Here is a 26,650-nt window from a genome sequence, read left to right on the forward strand (position 1 = left end):
CATCGTGAATGTGCAGACTCCACAGTCACCACCAGAAGCAAGGCTTCCCCTCTTGTCTCTTCTAAGTCCTGAGACTATCCCAAGAGTATCAAGACCTCCTAACACGTCCAGTGATGCATTGATCAGAGATCCATCACACATTGATCTCAATCCGTGCACTTGCCACAACTGGACACCAGCCACGGTTCATTTGGAAGCACACTTGCCACTGGTTAGAGGTTCAAGTCCAACACTGGAGGCACAAATTTGTGGCTGAACCATCACAGGCACCAACCTTCTGGCAAAGCATTCAACTGGGACCTTGTCGAGCATCTTGAGGAACTGTAAACAAAAGTCCTTTGTAAAAAGAAAGGAGGTGATATGATGTTTCATATTAAATAGGATTATCTATTTTCCGACGCATTACTATTTGTGCACCAGCCCCCGCTGAATGGACCCAGGCTGAGAAAGTCCTATCTGGCAGTAGTTCCGCCTCAAAAGTATTTGTGATGACTTTTTAAAAAACCCTCTAACTTATCAGGAAACTGAGATTGGCCTTCACAAATCTAACAGGCAAGGATAACCTGTTCACTCTTTTGCTCAGTCATACTTCAGGAGAAAATAGATAGACCATGGTTTCAGGACTGAAATGAACTGTCATCAGTTTTCTAATTATTTGCTAACTTGACTTCCTCATTGGACAACCACAGCCAGTATGAATCGGAAGCAACGTCTCCTCCTCGCTGACAATCAACGCAGGCGCACCCCAAGGACACGTGCTTCGTCCACTGCTCTACTCACTCTGCCCCCATGAATGTGTGGCCTGGCACAATTCCAATGCCATGTAAAAGTTTTCTGATGACACCGCGGCCACTGGCAGAATCACTGACGGCAAAGAGGAAGCGAACGGGAAGGAAATAGATCACCTCATTGAGTGGTGTCATGACAACAACCTTGCGCTCAATGCAGGGGCAGATTAACTATTAGGCTGAGTAGGCTTAAGCCGAAGAGCCCAGAAGGGAGGGAGGCCAGGCAGGAGCAGGGACCTAAGGTTCCCAACAGGGGTGGGGTCCTCAGGCTCCCAGCAGGATTGGGGACCTTGGGCTCCCAGGCAGGAGCGGGGACATCAGGCTCTCAGCAGAAGTGGAGACCTCGGACTCCCAAGCAGGAGCGGGGACCTCAGGCTCCCATTAGGATTGGGGACCTCAGATTCCAGGCAGGAGTGGGGACCTCAGGCTCTCAGCAGAAGTGGAGACCTCGGGCTCCCAGAAGGATTGGGGACCTCGAGCTCCCAGCAGGAATGGGGACATCAGGCTCTCAGCAGAAGTGGAGACCTCGGACTCCCGGGCAGGAGCGGGGACCTCAGGCTCCCATTAGGATTGGGGACCTCGGATTCCAGGCAGGAGTGGGGACCTCAGGCTCCCAGTAGGATTGGTGACCTTGGACTCTCAGCAGGGTGGGGACCTCAGGCTCCCGGGCATGGGTGGGGACCTCAGGCTCAATAATTCTTTAGACCCCAAAAATTCAATCGATCCCCCAGCATTTATCGACCTCTGACTCCCCAGCATTTCTTGACCACTTGGATAGTCTGATCAACCCTCACGGGTGGATATCAACCACTTTCAAGACCCTCAAAATAAGTTATTTAACAATGAAGGGTGGTTGTGGTTGAGGAGAAGAGGGGTAATACCTTACTACGGTTCAGCCTAGGGACCTGGTTGGTAGTTAATCTTCCACTGGCTCAACATCAGCAAAAGAGCTGATATGAACTAGAGGAGGGGGAAATCAGGAGAACACAAACCAGTCCCCATTGATGGGTCAGTAGTGGGAAGGGTTAAAACCTTCAAATGTAGTTTATAGCAAAATTTGCACCTATCATACAACAGCAAAAGAACAAATTTTTTGACATGTTTTATGAGCTCCCGCCTTAGTAAAATGTAAGGGATAGCATAGACAGGAGGGACTGAATGGTCACAGTTAACATTTAAAATTTCACACAAGCACAACACTAGTCACAACCCAGCGATAATTTGATACATTGGAAGAAACGAGGGAAGGTTTGTCACAGTCTGTTCTAGAATTCAATACATTGTAATTGGAGGGAGAACCATTCTGGCGGCTGAAGAGAAAACAGCTTTTTGAAGGCGCTCTTGTGGCCGGCCATTGCTGTGGAATTCAGAGCAAAGCATGCTCCGAGAATGACTGGCCCTTTTCGGTGGATTGACCTGTGCCAGGAGGGTCTTTTTGGGAAGCAAAGTGCTTCACTTTGATTGTGTCTAACAGTGGAGGTCCCTTGGAGGGACGACTTCATTTTAGTGTGACAAAAGACAAAGGAGGAAAAACCCAACACCCAACCCCAACCCACCAATTTTCCCTTGCAAGTGCCGCAACCGTGCCTGCCTGTCCCGCATCGGACTTGTCAGTCACCAACGAGCCTGCAGCAGACGTGGACATACCCCTCCATAAATCTTCGTCCGCGAAGCCAAGCCAAAGAAGTCTGACTAGCCGTGAAGGTTCTTGGACAGACCAGTGCCAAGAAGATTCATGGAGGCCGCACAGTTTGAATCCTGCCTACGAAAGGACCAGGAGCGTTCTGACCACAGCTCGTGTGGATCGACATTTCTCCAAAGGTAACGCAAGAAGAATCGGTGAGCCCGTAGCAGCCACAACTCCAGTCTTCCCATGAGTTCAATATTAATTCCGGGCATCAAATTTCAAAAGCCTACACTTCAACAGTGAATTTGAAAGAATGAACTTTGAAATAACTTTCTAGATTTTGGCCTGGAATAAAATTAGAGTTTTAAAATTAAACACTGTCTGGTTAATTGGCTATGGCTGCTCGTTACCCACGGTTCGTAACACATATTTGTGCCAATAAATCCTGATTCTGCCTGTGATTGATAGGAACAGGCCCTTCAGCTCATGATATAGGCTCTAATTAAACTAACTCTGCCACCTGTACACGATCCATACCTCCCCGTCCACTGCAAATTCATCTGGTTATTAAGAAGCTTCTGAAATGCTACTATTGTACCTGCTGCCACCAGTAGCCCCAGCAGTCTGTTCCAGAACCCCACCAATACGTGTAAAAAACTTGTTGCACACGTCTCCCCCACCCCAACCTTCATATCCATTAATGCATGCCCTCTCGTATTTGACGTTTTATTCTGGGGAAATGTTTTTGACTATTGTTCTCGTAATTATATAAACTTTCATCAGGTCTCCCCTCAGGTTGCAATCTCCTGAGAAAACACCCCCAGTTTGCCCAACCCCTCCTCATAACCTATGCCCTCTAATCCAGGCAACATCCAGGTAAACCTCTTCTGTACTCTTTCCTGTAATAGGGTGACTGGAATTACACACAATGCACCAAGTGCGAGTTGACCAAAGTTATGTACTACAAAGCTTTCAACGTGACTTCCTTGCCCTTCCACTGAAATGCCCCACCCAATGAAGGAAAGATCAAGTTCAAAGGCACCCATTGTCATGGCACAAGAACGTGGAATTTACAGCAATTCAATCTGAACGGAAACTCACGCAGGCTCCAAAGTCATTGCGAAATGACAGCTGAACCTTTACCAAAGGTCACACATTCTCATCCAATGCCCCGATGCTCTGCGGCGAACAAGAGATAAGATGCTGGAAAGTAGGAGTGACACCGAAAATGCTGGAGAAACTCAGCGGGTCCGGTGGTATCCGTGGAAGGCAACAGATAGTCTCAGACCGAACACTTTGTCAGGAATCTTCCTTGTCCCTGACTAAGGGTTTTCAGCCCGAAATGCCAACAACCTTTTGCTTTCCACGGATGCTGCCTCACCCCTTGAGTTCCTCCAGCATCTTGTGTGCTCACCGTAAGCTCACATTGATGTCCAGCACCAAGTTTAAATTTAATCCTTGACTGAGTAACCCCAAGCCTCTTAGGCAAAGAATCTCAAAGATTTTGGTGTGAAATTTTGTTCTCTGCTCCATTGCAATATTTTTTACAAAAATAAACTTTTTTTTACAATAAATTATTTACCACAAAGAAAACTGGTCAGTCTTTTCCCATCCTTAATGTCACATCTATACATTTCCATCACTGGACATTGTTACATTCATTTTCTATTTTACACCATCGCCAGCACTTGTCGTTACTCCCCGCTCTATTGTTTGAGGGGCTTCCCCTCAGTCTCAGCCCCTCAGTGCCCAGTAATGGTAGGACACCAGACAGTGGTCCTTTCCCTCAGCTCCCTCGTGCTGGCTGCACCAGGCCTTATTGTGCCTCTCAGCCTGGAATGGGCCAGACAGCAGCATTCTCTCACTGACTTGTCAGTGCGCTAAAGGACCAACACATTTCAGGCTGTCTTTCACCGAGCTGATGGCCTTCCAGCAGTTCTGGATTTCTGACTCTCTATTTCTGCCCCCACACCCAAGGAACAGCCCAAAGATCGGCGAGTCCTCTGCACACTGCTTCTGGGGATAAACTACGACGAAGACTGTTGTATACTTCTCCATGTACTCTTAATGAATCTGCCTTCTGCAAAGAGGTGGGTGACAGTCTCCACTTCACCACAGTTCATCTCGGGGACAACGTGCGTGGTGAGCGATGTTCCAGTTGTGCAGGAGGACTCCTCCCACCGACAGCCAGGCCACATCCTGGTGCTCATCTGTGAACACTGGGAAGGAGACATTCCAATGGATGACCCAAACAGTCGGGGAACCACCCCACAGTATCAGTCAAGTCTGCAGGACGTTCCATGCTGACCTCTGCCTGGTGGACTTGTAGTCAAAGGTGTCTGCCTAGAATATCTTTTCCACAAAGGATAGGTAATGTGGCAACATCCATTTGGTTGGGACATAGCACGGCCATTACAAATGACCTACCCCTTTATCATGAAACTCTGTTCCTTTGGTTCCAGACTCCGACCAGACAGATACAACCTCTCAGCGTCCAACTCACCTTTGAGTGAATCCCAAGTGGATTTACCATAGTCTTGTGGCACCTAATTTTGAATTGCCCTGCAAGTCCCAAGATCGTCTTCAGATCAATCCTTCGAAATGCTTGCATTGCCCTGAGCACCTGAAGTTCTCCATCCCTCCCTCTTCATCATAATTCCAACGCTGATATGGTGGAGAAATGGAAGGGAAATTAAACAGAAGGGTGCCTCAGACTTCCTCCTTAATTACTTATAGGATTAATTGTGTATCTTTTCTCTTCTCTTTTAATTTTGAGAGTCCAAAGTCCCCAATCCTTTTATCTTCTCTCTTCGACCCAGTTTCTGTCATTTAACGATCTCCCCTCTTGTTTAGTTCCAACCTCCCCTTTATAATTTAATTTTTTTTAAAAACCAGAATATGCTGCAAACATTCAGCTTCACCCTTCTTAGATGCTGCCTGACCTTTGTGAATTCATTCAGAAAAACCAGGAGCAGACCATTCAACCCCTCATTCCAATTCTACCACGCAATATGGCCGATCCTCCACATATTGTAGATCAATCCTTTTAAATGCCTTCAGTATCCTGAAAACCTAGTCTTTGTTCTTTGATATCTAAAAATCTATTGATCAAGTGACTGAGTGTTTCAGCATGTTTTTACTTTAGATTTCTAATGCTCTAATCTCTCCCGGTTCCTCGTCACAGATTGTTCTCTCTCCACCCCTGTTCTTTTCCTCTGCATGTTAAAACCTTCTTATCTCTCTCCCTCTCTCTAACTTCAGATGAAAGGTCACTGGTCCAAGCTTTGCAATCTCCTTCTCTCTCCACTGTCTGACCTGTCGGAGCATTCCCTGCGCTTTCTTTTGCTTCAGGAGGAGGGTGCAAGGGGTTTGAGAGATTGCTTAAAATGGCGGCGAGGAGGGGAGCAGAGGTGCAGAGTGGCTCACCTAAGAGACTGAATTAAAGCACACACACATTATACTGAGATGCCAGAGATCGTTCCATGTACCTTACCAATTGGTATTGTGGAAGGAAATGAGCAGGGGTTGATTCGTCAAAATTACAGCTGAAACTTACTTACTGCAATTCGCCAAAAACCGTGTCTGCTGTAAACTGCCGAAAAGAATCAAGGAGTTAAGTGGGAGAACATCCATGTGTGAGTAGAACAATAGACCTATAGAACAATGCAGCACAGAACTAGACCCTTCAGCCCTTCTAATCCTTGTCAAGCTGTTATTCTGCCTAGTCCCACTGACCTACACCCTGACCATGGATCTCCATGCTCCTTCAATCTATGTAATGTGGTAACCCACTGTCTGTATAGTTGTCTGTCGGGAGCACCCCTTGGCTGACTGTACCTGTGGCTCTACCCTCAGACTCCTAAATAAAGGTGACTGTTCCACAGCCCCCTCTCCCCAGCTCAGGACAGTCAACCAGAATGGACGTGCCTCCGTTCTATCATGAATAAAAGCCTGTCAGTTTTGCATAACCCAGTCTTTTGGTCCTGCCTCGTGACCCTGTCCAAATTCTTCTTAAAAGACAAAACTGAGCCCGCATTCATCACTTCAGCTGGCATCTCGTTCCACAGACCCCTCCACTCTCTGTGTGAAGAAGTTCCCCCTCATGTCCCCTCTAAACCTTTCCCCTTTCAACCTTTACCCAGTTGGTTCCAAACTTCTTGTTCGAATTTAAAATAGAAAATTCTGCAAACATTTAGCAGGTGAGGCTGCCCTTAGATGCTGCCTGACCCCTCTATTGAATCTCCCCTCATTCTTCTACGCTCCAAGGAATAAATTCCTAGCCTGTTTAACCTTTCTCAGGTTAACTCAGTTCCTGAAATCCAGACAACACCCTAGCAAATCGTCTCAGCACTCTTTCTATTTCAGTGATATTTTTCCTGTAGTTAGGTGACCAAAACTGCACACAGTAACTCCAATGCACCTGAGGGTAAAAGAGGTAAAGACATCACGGAACAGATCAGAGGTACAACATAATGACGAGTCAGAATGAAGAGACTTACATCAGTGGGTTTACCTGCTTCCTGGAAGACTGGGAACAAAATCCATCTGTTGGAACTAATTCTACTTGGTTATTGAAATTGCTTATTTCTGTCTCATCCATCTCTCCATCAAAGTTAGGCACATTTTACTAAGCACTCATTTTCTATTGCCTCATCCCATATGTTCTGAACATAAAACTCTCTGGAGAAATTTGCAAGATACACATTTCATTTATCCAATTGTTGCTATTTTCCACAGAACCTTCCAACAAAGAGAGACATGGGTGATCAGTATCACGGGAGGAACAGACATTTCTTCTCTCTTTTCTCCCCATTTCCTTCTCTTTTTTTAAAAAAAAATTAATAAAAGCCCTCTGCAACTTACCATTCTCAGTCGGGACATAGACATTCAGGTATAGGCAGTCCTCACTCTGGTCCTGAATGTAAGCGGACGCAATATCCAAATTGGAAGTGAACCAAACAGGTAGCATAACATCAGGCAAGATCCCTTGAAGATTCTGAGGGCATACGGGGGCGAAGTGCGTGGCATTTCTGACGCCGGTCCAGGAAGATGGGGACTCAGGATGCTGGAAGCGTCTCTCGCCTGTCGGTGCCGAGGCATAGGGTATTCCAAGGTACTGGTCCACGGGTCCGAGGATCTCATTGGGCAGAGGCGTTCTGATCCCCCTGAGCTTGCCATAGTTTGTTGTGACGATGGGGTGATTTTCTTGACAGCTGAGGAAGGTGATCCGCATCACAACACTTGTTATCCAAAGCAGGTTGTTCACGTTCAAGGCTGGGGCAAGAGCAAGGGTGAGCCAAGGTAAGCCATTTGGATTGGACATTGTTTACAACCCAAAACAGACATGCAATCTTACAGAGAGGAGGATTGCAGCCCGATTTCAGGCTCAGTGAAGCAACTGATCCTTATCTGTCAGGGCAGGGTGTATGTTCAGAGGATCCATCTAAAACTCAGGAGAATAGACCAGACATTCAGGTGTTATCCATCCAATCCTAAGATCACTGTTTTGCTGGTAGATCCTCCACTTGGGTTGGTATGAAGACAAGACAATTGAGAAGGCTCTACCTGAAAAAAAGGATATAAAATGGCAGTAGGTAAATTGCTTAAGTTCATGTCAGGACAAAAGAAAGAGTTGGTCGGAATATCTTACAGGCAGTGAAAGAATCACTGGAGGACCTCGGCAGGTTAGGGAGCATCCAAAGGACCATGGTACATTGCAGCACAGATTTGGTGGCACGGTTGGCATAGCGGTTAGCACAATGCTTTTACAGTGCCAGCGATCGGAACCGGGGTTCAAATCCCGCAGTGTCTGGAAGGAGTTGGTACGTTCTCCCTGTATCTGCGTGGGTTTTCCCCGAGGGCTCCGATTTCCTCCCACCATTCAAAATGTACCGGGGAGGGGGTGTAAATTGGGTGGCGTGGCTGAAAAAGCCGGATACCATGTTGTATTGTCTGTCTAAATATAAATTTGAAAACAAGCCCTTTGCCCCTTCTAGTCTATGCCAAACTATTATCCTACCTAGTTTCACTGACCTGCACCTGGACCCCATACCCATCCATAGAACATTACAGAACAGAAAGAGGTCCTTCGGTTCTTCTAACCTGCCCCACAGTTCCAAACATCTGGCACTATCTGCGTGGAGTTTGCCTGTTCTCCCTGTGACCGCGTGAGTTTCCTTCCACATCTCTAAAGTCATATAAGAGAGAGTGAATCCCCTTCTGCAAAGCTTGTGCAGACAGGAGAATCAACGGGAAAGGGGAGGTTGAGGGAGAATATAGCTTACATGGAAAATAAGTGTGGGAAATAAACAATGAAATTGCTCTGAGAGTTGGCGTAGACTCGATGGGCTGAATAGCCTCCATTTCTAGCATGAGATAGTGTAAGACAGGACCCATTTAAAGAAAAAGTTCTGCTGACAAATCATCAACATGGATATTCAAGTTCAAGTTTATTTATCATCTGATTGTAACAGTACAACCTGTTCTCCAGTCCTTGGTGCAAAATCACAGCACACACACATACACACACACACACACACACACACACACACACACACACACACACACACACACACACACACACACACACACACACAGACATAACGCACATGCAGACACAGATACACAGAACATGCATTCAACTAAATATTATCAATAAATAGTAGAGTCACAGGGGGTTGTTTCATCAGTCGTTCTGCAGACTTCACTGCCCTTGCGAAGAAGTTGTTCCTCAGCCTGGTGGCTCTGGCTCTCAGTCCTGGATTTATTTCCTAACAAGAGTAGCTGTAAGCTATGTGCAGAGCTCTCTTTAAGCAATGATCTTGGGAAATAATATCAATGGGAGTGGGGGGGTGGGGGGGGTGGGGGAGGGAGGGCAGATTCTGATGAATCTCCGTTGCTTTTATGGCACTGTAGGTTGACCTCCGATCCAGTGCTCTACAGAATTGTGATGCAGCTCTATTATGTAGAGTTCCTGTGGAAAGTTGACAGAATGGCGACTGGTTGCCTTGTCCGCCTCAGTCTTCTAAGGAAGTGCAGCTGTGCCTTCCTGAAAAGGGAAGAGATGTTGTGTGTCCAGGACCTTAAAATGACTCCAAGGAACTTGGTGCTCTCATTCTCTCTACTACGGAGCTATTAATGTGTAGGGCAAGGTTGCAAGGATATTCAACTGGTTCTCTCTCCACAGATGCTGCCTGGCCTTCTGAGTTCTTACCCCACTCAGATTTCAGATTTATGGTCATAGTACATACATTGTATCACATACACCTTTTCTGTTATTCTTTCCTGTGGGCGAGGCAGAATTACCACTTATTAATAGTGAAAATACAAGCAGTACACAGTGTATACATGTAAACAGATAAAGAACTGCAAACAGATAACAAAAGTAAACAAACTGTGTGCAATACAGAGAGAATTTTTAAAAATCAATAAAGTGCACAAGTAAGAGTCCTTAAATGAGCCCCTGATTGAGTTTGTCATTGAGGAGTCTGATGGTGGCGGGGTAGCAGCTGTTCCTGAACCTGGTGGTGCAGTTCTCCAGCACCAATACCTCTTTCCCAATGGCAGCAGCGAGAACAGAGCGTGTGCTGGGTGGTGAGGGTCTTTGATCATTGCCGCTGCTCTCTGTTGGCAGTGTTCTCTGCAGATGTCCTCGATAGTGGGGAGGGTTTTGCCTGTGATGTCCTAGGCTGTGTCCACTACCTTTAGCAGGGCTTTATGCTCAGGGGTATTGGTGTCCTCCGCACCAGGCCGTGACGCAGCCAGTCAGCGCACTTTCAACCACACCTCTGTAGAAATTTGCTGGGGTTTCTGGTGACGTTCCAAACCTCTGCAAACTCCTGAGGAAGAGGCGCTGACGTGCTTTCTTCACGGTGCCATTGGCGTGTTGGGTCCAGGAAAGATCCTCTGACATAGTGACTCCAAAGAACCTAAATTTGCTCACCCTCTCCACCTCTGATCCCCCAATGATCACTGGATGGTACACCTCTGGCTTTCCTTTCCTGAAGTCGCCAATCAGCTCCTAAGCTTTGGTGACATTGAGGGCGAGGTTGTTGCCTTGCTCATTGTCTTAACTCAGAATAACATGGTTAACCATCCTGGTTCAATAACGGAATTCTAACCTCCGCCACACCGGCATATTGTTTGGCCCAATTGGCTCCTCATCTCTACCTCAGCCTATTAGCGGAGCCTCTGTCCTTCTCTGCTTCATGTACTTATCAAGGGTTAGCCACTGGTCCAGTGACGTAAATTATCCTCGAAGCATTCCAACAGAGAGAAAACTTCACATCCTTGAGATAGTGAAGTCACATCCGCAAAACACTGAATTTTGTGACTTGTTCCTGACAATAAATTCTGATTCCGATTCGGATAGCTGGCTTCTCTCAAATTCTTCGCTGGATTGAATAATGACCCTCATAAGACCAAAGGGCAGAAATAGGCCGTTCAGCCCATCGATTCGACCTCACCATTCATTCATGAGCTGATTCATTTTCCCACTCAGGCCCACTCCCCGGCCTTCTCCCCATCACCTTTAATGCTAACATAATACTTTAAATACATCTGATATTTACAATTCCTGTGTTGTCCAACTTCTTTGTTAATTTAAATAAGGACAGAACCATAAAATGTGGGAGCAGAATTAAACCATGAGGCCCATTGATTTTCTCCACCATTCAAACCATGACCTATATATTTTTCCTCTCAACCCCATTCTCCTGCCTTCTCCCCATAATCTTTGATGCCTTGACTAATCAAGAACACCCCCCACCCACACCCTCAACCCCCCTTCAACTGGATCCTTGACTTCCTCATCAGTTGACCATAGTCAGTATGAATTGGAAATGTCTTCTCCTCACTGATGATCAACACAGGTGCACCTCAAGATGTGTGCTCACAACACTGCTCCACTCATTCTACCCCCATGGCTGTGTGGCTAGGTACAATTTAAATGCCATCTACCAATTTGCCAATGGCACCATGGTGGTCAGCAGAAGCGCAAATGGCAACGAGGAAGCGAACAGAACTGAATCAGATCAGCTAGTTGAGTGGTGTCACAACAACAACCTTGGACTCAACGTTAGCAAAACCATGATTGCGGACTTCAGGAGGAAATGAGGAGAACACGAACCAGCCCTCATTGAATGGTCAGCAGTGGAGAGGGGAAAGGACTTCAAATTCCTGGGTATCAGCACCTCTTAGGAACTGTCCTGGGGCCTCCATGTCAATGCAATCACAAAGAAGGCTATATTTCATGAGGAGGTTGAGGAGATTTGGCATGTCACCAAATTTCTACAGGTGTATCGTGGAGTGCATTCTATCTGGTTACATCACTGACAGGGATGGAGGTGCCCATGCACAGGTCAGCAGTTATTAACTCAGCCAGTTACATTACCCTTAATTAAACTACCCACCCCTCTTTACCTATCCCCTTGTCATCTTTCCTCCAGCTCCCCACAGCTCCTTCTTTTCCCTCTCCAATTATCCTACCCTCCCCCATCATTTCCCAGCTTACTTCTCTTCTACCCTCCCACTTGATCCACCTCTCTCCTGTTAACCTGTGCACCTCCTCCTGCCTCTTCTTCCCTCATCTCCTCTCCTCCTCCCCCCCGCCCCCGCACCTGCCTACATTTGCTCCTCCCTTGACGAAGGGCCCCAGGCCCGAAAACCTTGGTCACCCTTTACTTCCTATGGATGCTGCGTGACCTGAGTATCTCCAGCACTTCCGTGTGTTGAAACCTACCAACCCCATACTTTTTTTTTCTGGAGGGTGAGAGAAAACCGGGGAGCATCCGGAGGAAACCCACGCAGGTCACAGGGAGAACTTACGGACAACCCCGGATTCAACATCACGGGCCCCAGTCTTCACTCCATCATCGAGGTCACGTACAAGAGGCAGTGACTTAAGAAAGCAGTCTCTATCCTCAAGGACCATCCCCCCAATCACCCAGGCCGTGCCCTCTTCACTCAGTTACCATCGAGAAAAATGTGCAAGAGCCTGAAGATGAGCACTTAGCGGTGAAAGAACAGCGTCTTCCCCTCTGCCATTAGATTCCTCAATGAACAATAAGCCGTAGAATCTGCCTCACTGTCTTTTTCTTGCACTATTTTTGTTTATTTTATAAACTGGTTCACATAAATATATGTGATGCTTCAATAAAATAGTGAATTGTGTGACATGGCTCATGACAAATTCTGATTCTGATACTGAACCCAGGTGGCTGATGGTATCATAGTGTTGGTATCCTCAAAGCAAGTGATTATTCTGACCAAAGGTTCAACCAATTTGTTGCTACGTCACGGCTCCAGGCACCTCGGTTCAAATATGCCTTCGGAGCCTGTCAGGGTAGAGCTTGCACATACTTGCCATGACCGCCCGGGACTGCCACGGTTTCCTCCTACAACAGAAAGACGTGCAGGTTGGCACGATCCTGCTTTACCACTCGGGGAGCTGGTTGGCGGGAGAATCGGTGGTTGAGGGGTGTGGCCGCGTCAAAAGGTTACAGGGGGGTGAAAGTTCGAATGTTGACAGGCATGGACAAGAGCGGAGGTCAAAAAGCTGTTTCCCATGGGTGGGAGAGTCAGGAACGACAGGACGCAGCTTCGGGATTGAAAGGCGTTCACTTAGAACAGCGTTGAGGAGGAATGCCTTTAGCCAGAGGGTGGTGAATCTGAGGAATTTGTTGCCGGCGACAGTTGCAGAGGCCAAGCCATTGGGTGTATTTAAGGCAGAGATTGATAGGTTCTTGATTAGCCAGGACCTCAAATGTTATACATAGAAGGCCGGGCAGTGGGTTTGAGTGAGAAAATGGATCAGCTCATGATTAAATGGTGGGGCAGGCTCAATGGGGTGAATAGCCTATTTCCGCTCGTATGTCTTATGGTTTGATGGTCTTATAGAAATAGGAAGGTGATTGGGACTGCACTTGAGATGAGCAAAGGCTCAGCTGCCCGAATGGCCTCCTTCAAGATTATATGGATTCTCTGTGTATTTCCAGTGCCTCAAACCATGTATATTATTGGAAGATATTCCAGCAGCTGTTTAACCAAGGTTCAGTTGATGCTTTCATTGGTTACTCTGCTTTTCATAGATCAGCACAGAAAGAGGCCCTTCAGCCCAACATGTCCGTGCTGACCAGGTTACCTTTCTGAGGTAGTCCTACTTGCCTGCATTTGGCCCAAATTCTTCTAGCCCTCAGCTATCCATGTACTTCTTCAAATGGCCATGAAATGTTGTAAATGACATTTCAATCACCCTCTGGCAGCCTTGATCCAGCACCACCCTGCAGGTCCCGTTCAAATCTTTCCCCTCTCATCTTAAACTGATGCCCTCCAGTTTTAGACTTCCCTACCCTGGGAAAAAAGAATGTGATCCCTCAGTTGATCTTTTCCCCTCGTAATTTTATAAACTTCAATAAGATCATTTCCCCCCTCACCCCCCCACCCCCCACCAACCTCTGATGCTCCAGATGCTCCAGGGAAAAAGGTCTCAGACTCTCCCTTATAACTCTAGCCTGCAGTCCCAGTAGCGTGCTTGTGAATCTTGTCTGCTCCATTTCCAACTTAAATGAGATCTTTTCAGTCTTATCCTCCTGATGTCACAACCTTTTCTTTAGATCTTTGTATTAAATGACAGCTATTGTAAATTAGATGGCTTTTCAAGCAAAATGGCCAAATTTCAATTCAGTGGTTGAAAACCAACTGTGTTAACTCAAATTCAAATGGATAAGGCTCAGTCAGTCAAGACCAACTCCTCGAATAGACGTACAACAACACCAGAAGATACAGCAGCAGAATTTGGAGATTCGTCCCATCGAGTCTGCTCCTCCATTCAAATCATGACTGATTTATTTTTTCCTTTCAACCCTGTCCAATTTTTAATATTATAATGATCTTTGATTCAGCCCACGAGCCTGCGCCACCCAAATACAACCATGTGACCAAATAACCGACTAACCCCGTATGCCTTTGGAACATGGGAGGAAACGTGAGCACCTGGAGGAAACCCACGCAGACACGGGGAGAACATACAAATTCTTTATGGACTGCAGTGGATTTGAACACAGGTCGCTGGCCCTGTAATAATCTTGCGCTAACTGCTACACCAGTGATTCTCAACCTTTTTCTTTCCACTCACATCCCACTTTAAGTAAACCCTTTGCCATCGGTGTTCTGTGATTAGCAAGGAATTGCTTAAGGTGGGATGTGAGTGGGAGGGGAAGATTGAGAATCACTGCTCTAGACCCAATTGTCCCTGAACTATTTTGCTGAAGTAAAATGGTGATTGGCCCATTTCCTTTGGAGTTTTGAAACCATGCACATAACGAGTCCATGAAGGACAATTAAAACAGTGGTTTTCAAACTTTTTCTTTCCACCCACATTCCACCTTAAGCAATCCCTTACTAATCACAGGGCACCGATGGCATAGGGAATACTTTAAGTGGTATGTGAGTGGAAAGAAAAAGTTTGAGAACACCCGCCATCGGTGCCCTGTGATTAGTAAGGGATTGCTTAAGGTGGGATGTGGGTGGAAAGAAAATGTTTGAAAACCACTGTTTTAATCGTCCCTCATGGACTCGTTATGTGCACGGTTTCAGAACTCCAAAGGATATGGGCCAATGACCATTTTTCTCCAGCAAAATATTTTAGTAACAATTGATTCTAGAGCAGTGATTCTCAACCTTCCCTTCCCACTCACATCCCACCTTAAACAACCCCTTACTAATCACAGAGCACCGATGGCAGAGGAAATACTCAAAAGTGGGATGTGAGGGGAAAGAAAAAGGTTGAGAACCACTGTGCCCCTCCCCCCAAACAATTCTACACAACAGACATACAGCAGACTAACAGACCCTTACAGTCTTCGAACCCATGTCACCCAATTGCACCCGATGGACCTGCAACCCAGTAAATTTAAAAGGGTGGGAAGAAACAGGAGCACCCGGAGGAAACCACGCAGACATGGAGAGAATGTACGAACTCCTTAGAGGCAGTGCTGGATTAGAACCCATGTCCACAGCGCTGTCACAGCGTCGCACTAATTCCCTCCGTACCACCCTACGTGGATAAAAAACTAATGAGAATGTGTGAAATAGATGAGCTATTTGGCAAGATGCACATCACTCACTGCGGAGCTGCAGATTCAGTCACTTTGGAACCTCGAATGGGCCAGATATGCTTTTAGCAGAAATAGTGACACAGATTAGGCTGATTGCGATACAAATTTGAAAGTGGCAGAAGTTATGTATCACCAGGATGTAATCAATGGTCACATCCATCCTCCTCAATAAAATCCATATTACATCTGGAGCTCGGGGAAAGTTTCATCGACTCTTGCTGAACAGATCTTAAATATTCATGGTAACACACAAGTGACATAACGAGAAGCCTTAGTACATGAGCTTTGATAGTTCGCTTCTAAGCAGAAGCTTCTAATGGGCAACTGCCCCAGCGTGACTGGGAAACATTGCTCTCTCACCCCTTTAAAACCAAATGGATGGGTACCGTTAGTGCAGCGACTGGCACAATGCTGGTACAACGCCGGTAACCCGGTTTCGTACTCAACGCCGACTCTAAAGAGTTTGTACATCCTCTCCGTGACCTTGCATGGATTTTCTTCCTGTGCTCCAGTTTCCTCCCACCCTCCAGAAAGGTATGGGGCTGGTTACGGAGCATGGGTTTCGAAGGCCGGAAAGGCCTTCTATTGTGCTCCATTGTTAAAATTAAATTTGAAAATATCAATATGCAAAATAACATTTAAATATGTCACTATATAGTAAAGACAGAAGGTATATTAGGGGTAAGTAGAGAGAGCAGTAATGTGGTGTGCAGATCAAAAAGACATTGATGGTTTAGAGCAGCCATTCTTAACAGGTGCCCTGAGGGCCATAGCACATGAGAGTAAAAGCCTTGTTTTTCTTTTCACCTCACATAACATAATTTTATTTATGCAGTCAGTAGAAAAGAACTACGGTAGAAACCAACTAAACAAAGGCTTCACAGGAAAGGGGACCCATACGCTCTGATCAGAGTCCTAGGGGGTGAGGTTGGTGGGGGGGGGGGGGGGGGGTAGCCAAAAAAAGATTGGGAATGGCTGGTTTAGAGACACACCTGCAGGCAAATGGGATGAGCTTAGACAACATGGACATGTTGGGCCGAAGGGCCAACTCTTCTGTTTGTGTATTTGTCATATTATATTTGGTACAATGAGAAGGGTCCTTCTCTGAATAGTCTTACAGGTTGACTGTCACTTTCAATCAGCCAAGTAAGAACTACGTCATTAAGATGGAAAGGACATAGGAGCGAACTATCAAAGCTCACGTATTAAGGCTCACATTGTTGACGCTGGAAGGCTCGCGTCAGAAGGACAGGTTAGATAGGCTGGGATCTTCTTCCTTGCACCATTGGAAGTGGAGGGGTGACCTTGTGAAAACCAGGAGGGGTGACCTTGTGAAAACCAGGAGGGGCACAGATTAACTCCATCGAGGGAATCTAGCAGTCTCTATCTTCGCCAGCCAGTCCATGCCGTCTTCAGCCTCCTTCCATCAGGAAGGAGGAAGAGGAGCTTGAAGATGAACACCCAGTGGTACAGAAACATTCTCCCCTCCGCTATCAGATTTCAGAATGGACAATGAACCACCACTTCACCTTATCCTATTTTCTTGCACTATTTATTGATTTGGAAATCTAATTTATAGTAATATTTGTACTGCAATGTCACCGCAGAACAATGAATTTCGAGACATGTTCATGACAATAAATTCTGATCCTGAGGTTAGGATCCATCAGTTAGTTCAATTCATCGTTTTCTGTATAGCTGAGTTCTACTTGGAGTCCAGGAGCTAACAAGCAAATTCTGGAATCTCTTCTTCTAACATCCCTGTGCTCTCTGCTATTAGCCACAACAAAACTAACCTGGAAATAACTGCTCACTTCTAACATCCCTGTGCTCTCTGCTATTAGCCACAACAAAACTAAGCTGGAAATAACTGATCACAAGCACCTAATAGCCTCATTTACTTAGATTCCCTGGCATTATGCTTATTCTGGCATCACTTTCCTCTGACGTGAGTGTCATGGAATCGAACAGCCTGGCAACAGGCCATTTGGCCCAACTCTTCCATGCTGACCAGTGGCACTCTTCCATGCCAACCCCATCTCCCACCCTTGGCCCATAGCTCTCCATGCCCCAATGCCTCAGTCATTCAAGAGCTTGTCCACGCACTTCTTAAATGTCATCAGGAACCCAGCTTGAAAATCATTCACAAGCCGTGTACAGTGTTCTCAGAGAGTAGAGCATAGTCTCGGGATAAGGCGATAACACCAAAAATCACAGTGAGGTTCCGCAATGCCTTTAATGCTCAAAATGAATGATAGTCAGTGAAGGATTAACCTAAAGGCCAAATAAAGTATAGAGCAATGAAAAGGAAAGAAAGAAAGGAAAGAAAGAAAGAAAAAATTAAAAAAAGAAAGAGTTAAAAGGCTGACAGAGAGAGAGATGAATGAATAAAAGGAAAGAAAATGAATAACTGTGGCAATGTTTGAGAAGAATAGGAAGTAAGAAAGAAGAGACAAGGAAAGACACAGCTCAAAGAACGGCCCCTTGCTGTGAACACCAGCTGGACGGAGAGAAGATGCCCTCTTTATCAACAGCCATGTCGAAGTGCTGCAGAGGGTGGGATGGATCCCACCTATTGATCTGCATGAACAGGGCAGATCCACTCCCCATCTACCCCTTTCTCTGTCTGCCCAACTAGCTGGGGGACATCAATGGCAGCCATGGGGAGGGAATCGAACAGAATTTTTCCAAGTTGACATAAAATGAAATGAAGATTAAATGCAAAAAACTTGCACCTCGAGAAAACACATGAAATTGAAGAATAAAGAGCCTTTTTATAAAAGGTAATTATGAGAATGTAAATGGAGTGATAAATGAACCAGGATCAGAGACTTCAGAAAGTGGTGTCACCTCTAAATACAGGAAGAGGGATCAATTAATTGGGAACCATAGAACATTAGAGCACAGAAGCAGGCCCTTCAGCCCTACGAGTCTGTGCCAATTCATTTCCATAGTCCCACTGATCTATACCCAGTCCATTCACCATTTCAGCTGGCAGCTCATTCCATAGTCCCACTACTTTCTCTGTGAAGATGCTCCACCTAATATTCCCCCTAAACCTTTCCCCACCACACGTAACCCATGTCTTTGGGTTCAATGTTCATCTACCCTCAGTGGAAAAAGCTTGTTTGAATATACTTTGTCTATACCCGTCATAATATCAAATACTTCTATCAAATCTCCCCTCATTTTTCTACATTCCAGGGAATAATGTCCTAACCTGTTTACCCTTTCCCTGTAACTTAGTTCCGGAACTCCGGGCAACATACTAGTAAATCTTCTCTGATTCGCCAGCAGTGCGAAAAACCCATCTGAGGTCCCCACTACTGCAGAGAAATAACCCCACTCCCAAAGGGATCAACTCACACTGCTGATAGATCAACTCACACTGTTGATGGAACAACTCAAACTGTTGATAGATCAACTCATACGGATGATGGATCAACTCACACTGTTGATGGATCAACTCACACGGTTGATGGATCAACTCACACTGTTAATGAATCAACTCACACTGTTGATGGATCAACTCACACGGTTGATGGATCAACTCACACTGTTGATGAATCAACTCACACTGCTGATGGATCGACTCACACTGTTGATGGATCAACTCACACTGCTGATGGATGGACTCACACTGCGGATGGATGGACTCACACTGCGGATGGATCAACTCACACTGCGGATGGATCAACTCACACTGTTGATGGATCAACTCACACTGCTGATGCATCAACTCACACTGCTGATGGATCAACTCACACTGCTGATGGATCGACTCACACTGCTGATGGATCGACTCACACTGGTGATGGATCAACTCACACTGTTGATGGATCGACTCACACTGCTGATGGATCGACTCACACTGCTGATGGATCGACTCACACTGGTGATGGATCAACTCACACTGTTGATGGATCGACTCACACTGCTGATGGATCAACTCACACTGCTGATGGATCGACTCACACTGCTGATGGATCAACTCACACTGCTGATGGATCGACTCACACTGCTGATGGATCAACTCACACTGCTGATGGATCGACTCACACTGCTGATGGATCGACTCACACTGGTGATGGATCGACTCACACTGCTGATGGATCAACTCACACTGCTGATGGATCAAATCACACTGCTGATGGATCGACTCACACTACTGATGGATGGACTCACACTGCTGATGGATCGACTCACACTGCTGATGGATCAACTCACACTGCTGATGGATCGACTCACACTACTGATGGATGGACTCACACTGCTGATGGATCAACTCACACTGCTGATGGATCAACTCACACTGTTGATGGATCGACTCACACTGCTGATGGATCGACTCCCACTGTTGATGGATCGACTCCCACTGTTGATGGATCGACTCCCACTGTTGATGGATCGACTCCCACTGTTGATGGATCGACTCCCACTGTTGATGGATCGACTCACATTGTTGATGGATCAACTCACACTGTTGATGGATCAACTCACACTGTTGATGGATCAACTCACACTGGTGATGGATCGACTCACACTGCTGATGGATCAACTCACACTGTTGATGGATCAACTCACACTGCTGATGGATCAACTCACACTGTTGATGGATCAACTCACACTGTTGATGGATCGACTCACACTGCTGATGGATCAACTCACACTGTTGATGGATCAACTCACACTGCTGATGGATCAACTCACACTGTTGATGGATCAACTCACACTGTTGATGGATCAACTCACACTGTTGATGGATCAACTCACACTGTTGATGGATCGACTCACACTGCTGATGGATCGACTCCCACTGTTGATGGATCGACTCCCACTGTTGATGGATCGACTCCCACTGTTGATGGATCGACTCCCACTGTTGATGGATCGACTCCCACTGTTGATGGATCGACTCACATTGCTGATGGATCAACTCACACTGTTGATGGATCAACTCACACTGTTGATGGATCAACTCACACTGGTGATGGATCGACTCACACTGCTGATGGATCAACTCACACTGTTGATGGATCAACTCACACTGCTGATGGATCAACTCACACTGCTGATGGATCAACTCACACTGTTGATGGATCAACTCACACTGTTGATGGATCAACTCACACTGCTGATGGATCGACTCACACTGCTGATGGATCAACTCACACTGTTGATGGATCAACTCACACTGCTGATGGATCAACTCACACTGCTGATGGATCGACTCACACTGCTGATGGATCAACTCACACTGCTGATGGATCGACTCACACTGCTGATGGATCAACTCACACTGCTGATGGATCAACTCACACTGTTGATGGATCAACTCACACTGCTGATGGATCAACTCACACTGCTGATGGATCAACTCACACTGCTGATGGATCAACTCACACTGTTGATGGATCAACTCACACTGCTGATGGATCAACTCACACTGCTGATGGATGGACTCACACTGCGGATGGATGGACTCACACTGCTGATGCATCAACTCACACTGTTGATGGATCAACTCACACTGTTGATGGATCAACTCACACTGCTGATGGATGGACTCACACTGCTGATGGATCAACTCACACTGCTGATGGATGGACTCACACTGCTGATGCATCAACTCACACTGTTGATGGATCAACTCACACTGTTGATGGATCAACTCACACTGCTGATGGATCAACTCACACTGTTGATGGATCAACTCACACTGCTGATGCATCAACTCACACTGTTGATGGATCAACTCACACTGGTGATGGATCAACTCAAACTGCTGATGGATCAACTCACACTGCTGATGGATCAACTCACACTGTTGATGGATCAACTCAAACTGTTGATGGATGGACTGACACTGCGGATGGATCAACTCACACTGTTGATGGATGGACTCACACTGCGGATGGATGGACTCACACTGCGGATGGATCAACTCACACTGGTGATGGATCAACTCACACTGTTGATGGATCAACTCACACTGCTGATGCATCAACTCACACTGCTGATGGATCAACTCACACTGTTGATGGAACAACTCAAACTGTTGATAGATCAACTCATACGGATGATGGATCAACTCACACTGTTGATGGATCAACTCACACGGTTGATGGATCAACTCACACTGTTGATGAATCAACTCACACTGCTGATGGATCAACTCACACTGCTGATGGATGGACTCACACTGCGGATGGATCAACTCACACTGCGGATGGATCAACTCACACTGTTGATGGATCAACTCACACTGCTGATGGATCAACTCACACTGCTGATGGATGGACTCCCACTGGTGATGGATCGACTCACACTGCTGATGGATGGACTCACACTGGTGATGGATCAACTCACACTGCGGATGGATCAACTCACACTGCGGATGGATCAACTCACACTGTTGATGGATCAACTCACACTGCTGATGGATCAACTCACACTGCTGATGGATGGACTCACACTGCGGATGGATGGACTGACACTGCGGATGGATCAACTCACACTGCTGATGGATGGACTCACACTGCGGATGGATGGACTCACACTGGTGATGGATCAACTCACACTGGTGATGGATCAACTCACACTGTTGATGGATCAACTCACACTGCTGATGGATCAACTCACACGGTTGATGGATCAACTCACACTGTTGATGAATCAACTCACACTGCTGATGGATCAACTCACACTGCTGATGGATGGACTCACACTGCGGATGGATCAACTCACACTGCGGATGGATCAACTCACACTGTTGATGGATCAACTCACACTGCTGATGGATCAACTCACACTGCTGATGGATCGACTCACACTGCTGATGGATCGACTCACACTGGTGATGGATCAACTCACACTGTTGATGGATCGACTCACACTGCTGATGGATCAACTCACACTGCTGATGGATCGACTCACACTGCTGATGGATCAACTCACACTGCTGATGGATCGACTCACACTGCTGATGGATCAACTCACACTGCTGATGGATCGACTCACACTGTTGATGGATGGACTCACACTGCTGATGGATCGACTCACACTGCTGATGGATCAACTCACACTGCTGATGGATCGACTCACACTGCTGATGGATCGACTCACACTGCTGATGGATCAACTCACACTGCTGATGGATCGACTCACACTGCTGATGGATCGACTCACACTGGTGATGGATCAACTCACACTGTTGATGGATGGACTCACACTGCTGATGGATCGACTCACACTGCTGATGGATCGACTCACACTGGTGATGGATCGACTCACACTGCTGATGGATCAACTCACACTGCTGATGGATCAACTCACACTGCTGATGGATCGACTCACACTGCTGATGGATCGACTCACACTGGTGATGGATCGACTCACACTGCTGATGGATCAACTCACACTGCTGATGGATCAACTCACACTGCTGATGGATCGACTCACACTACTGATGGATGGACTCACACTGCTGATGGATCAACTCACACTGCTGATGGATCAACTCACACTGCTGATGGATCAACTCACACTGTTGATGGATCAACTCACACTGCTGATGGATCGACTCACACTGCTGATGGATCAACTCACACTGCTGATGGATCGACTCACACTGCTGATGGATCGACTCACACTGGTGATGGATCGACTCACACTGCTGATGGATCAACTCACACTGCTGATGGATCAACTCACACTGCTGATGGATCGACTCACACTACTGATGGATGGACTCACACTGCTGATGGATCGACTCACACTGCTGATGGATCGACTCACACTGGTGATGGATCGACTCACACTGCTGATGGATCAACTCATACTGCTGATGGATCAACTCACACTGCTGATGGATCGACTCACACTACTGATGGATGGACTCACACTGCTGATGGATCAACTCACACTGCTGATGGATCAACTCACACTGCTGATGGATCAACTCACACTGTTGATGGATCAACTCACACTGTTGATGGATCGACTCACACTGCTGATGGATCGACTCCCACTGTTGATGGATCGACTCCCACTGTTGATGGATCGACTCCCACTGTTGATGGATCGACTCCCACTGTTGATGGATCGACTCCCACTGTTGATGGATCGACTCACATTGCTGATGGATCAACTCACACTGTTGATGGATCAACTCACACTGTTGATGGATCAACTCACACTGGTGATGGATCGACTCACACTGCTGATGGATCAACTCACACTGTTGATGGATCAACTCACACTGCTGATGGATCAACTCACACTGCTGATGGATCAACTCACACTGTTGATGGATCAACTCACACTGTTGATGGATCAACTCACACTGCTGATGGATCAACTCACACTGCTGATGGATCAACTCACACTGCTGATGCATCAACTCACACTGTTGATGGATCAACTCACACTGTTGATGGATCAACTCACACTGCTGATGGATCAACTCACACTGTTGATGGATCAACTCACACTGCTGATGCATCAACTCACACTGTTGATGGATCAACTCACACTGGTGATGGATCAACTCAAACTGCTGATGGATCAACTCACACTGCTGATGCATCAACTCACACTGCTGATGGTTCAACTCACACTGTTGATGGATCAACTCAAACTGTTGATGGATGGACTCACACTGCGGATGGATGGACTGACACTGCGGATGGATCAACTCACACTGCTGATGGATGGACTCACACTGCGGATGGATGGACTCACACTGCGGATGGATGGACTCACACTGGTGATGGATCGACTCACACTGTTGATGGATCAACTCACACTGTTGATGGATGGACTCACACTGCGGATGGATCAACTCACACTGCGGATGGATGGACTCACACTGCGGATGGATGGACTCACACTGGTGATGGATCAACTCACACTGTTGATGGATCAACTCACACTGCTGATGGATCAACTCACACTGCTGATGCATCAACTCACACTGTTGATGGATCAACTCACACTGTTGATGGATCAACTCACACTGTTGATGGATCAACTCACACTGCTGATGCATCAACTCACACTGTTGATGGATCAACTCACACTGGTGATGGATCAACTCACACTGCTGATGGATGGACTCACACTGCGGATGGATCAACTCACACTGCGGATGGATCAACTCACACTGTTGATGGATCAACTCACACTGCTGATGGATCAACTCACACTGCTGATGGATGGACTCCCACTGGTGATGGATCGACTCACACTGCTGATGGATGGACTCACACTGGTGATGGATCAACTCACACTGCGGATGGATCAACTCACACTGCGGATGGATCAACTCACACTGTTGATGGATCAACTCACACTGCTGATGGATCAACTCACACTGCTGATGGATGGACTCACACTGCGGATGGATGGACTGACACTGCGGATGGATCAACTCACACTGCTGATGGATGGACTCACACTGCGGATGGATGGACTCACACTGGTGATTGTTCAACTCACACTGGTGATGGATCAACTCACACTGTTGATGGATCAACTCACACTGCTGATGGATCAACTCACACGGTTGATGGATCAACTCACACTGTTGATGAATCAACTCACACTGCTGATGGATCAACTCACACTGCTGATGGATGGACTCACACTGCGGATGGATCAACTCACACTGCGGATGGATCAACTCACACTGTTGATGGATCAACTCACACTGCTGATGGATCAACTCACACTGCTGATGGATCGACTCACACTGCTGATGGATCGACTCACACTGGTGATGGATCAACTCACACTGTTGATGGATCGACTCACACTGCTGATGGATCAACTCACACTGCTGATGGATCGACTCACACTGCTGATGGATCAACTCACACTGCTGATGGATCGACTCACACTGCTGATGGATCAACTCACACTGCTGATGGATCGACTCACACTGTTGATGGATGGACTCACACTGCTGATGGATCGACTCACACTGCTGATGGATCAACTCACACTGCTGATGGATCGACTCACACTGCTGATGGATCGACTCACACTGCTGATGGATCAACTCACACTGCTGATGGATCGACTCACACTGCTGATGGATCGACTCACACTGGTGATGGATCAACTCACACTGTTGATGGATGGACTCACACTGCTGATGGATCGACTCACACTGCTGATGGATCGACTCACACTGGTGATGGATCGACTCACACTGCTGATGGATCAACTCACACTGCTGATGGATCAACTCACACTGCTGATGGATCGACTCACACTGCTGATGGATCGACTCACACTGGTGATGGATCGACTCACACTGCTGATGGATCAACTCACACTGCTGATGGATCAACTCACACTGCTGATGGATCGACTCACACTACTGATGGATGGACTCACACTGCTGATGGATCAACTCACACTGCTGATGGATCAACTCACACTGCTGATGGATCAACTCACACTGTTGATGGATCAACTCACACTGCTGATGGATCGACTCACACTGCTGATGGATCAACTCACACTGCTGATGGATCGACTCACACTGCTGATGGATCGACTCACACTGGTGATGGATCGACTCACACTGCTGATGGATCAACTCACACTGCTGATGGATCAACTCACACTGCTGATGGATCGACTCACACTACTGATGGATGGACTCACACTGCTGATGGATCGACTCACACTGCTGATGGATCGACTCACACTGGTGATGGATCGACTCACACTGCTGATGGATCAACTCACACTGCTGATGGATCAACTCACACTGCTGATGGATCGACTCACACTACTGATGGATGGACTCACACTGCTGATGGATCAACTCACACTGCTGATGGATCAACTCACACTGCTGATGGATCAACTCACACTGTTGATGGATCAACTCACACTGTTGATGGATCGACTCACACTGCTGATGGATCGACTCCCACTGTTGATGGATCGACTCCCACTGTTGATGGATCGACTCCCACTGTTGATGGATCGACTCCCACTGTTGATGGATCGACTCCCACTGTTGATGGATCGACTCACATTGCTGATGGATCAACTCACACTGTTGATGGATCAACTCACACTGTTGATGGATCAACTCACACTGG

At 46.8% G+C, this 26,650-nt stretch overlaps 1 protein-coding gene across 1 annotated transcript in view; it reads right to left on the minus strand.

The window, feature by feature from the left end:
* Nucleotides 1-7,738, minus strand: part of nlgn4xa (neuroligin 4 X-linked a) — a 218,606-nt gene extending 210,868 nt beyond the window's left edge. The window contains exon 1 of the mRNA XM_069892550.1: nucleotides 7,279-7,738. Coding sequence (XP_069748651.1) covers nucleotides 7,279-7,738 — 460 coding nt within the window. The remainder of the gene's footprint in view (nucleotides 1-7,278) is intronic.
* Between the last annotated feature and the right edge of the window lie 18,912 nt (nucleotides 7,739-26,650).

This window comes from Narcine bancroftii, chromosome 7 (genome assembly GCF_036971445.1).
Source record: "Narcine bancroftii isolate sNarBan1 chromosome 7, sNarBan1.hap1, whole genome shotgun sequence".
NCBI classification, from domain to species: domain Eukaryota; kingdom Metazoa; phylum Chordata; class Chondrichthyes; order Torpediniformes; family Narcinidae; genus Narcine; species Narcine bancroftii.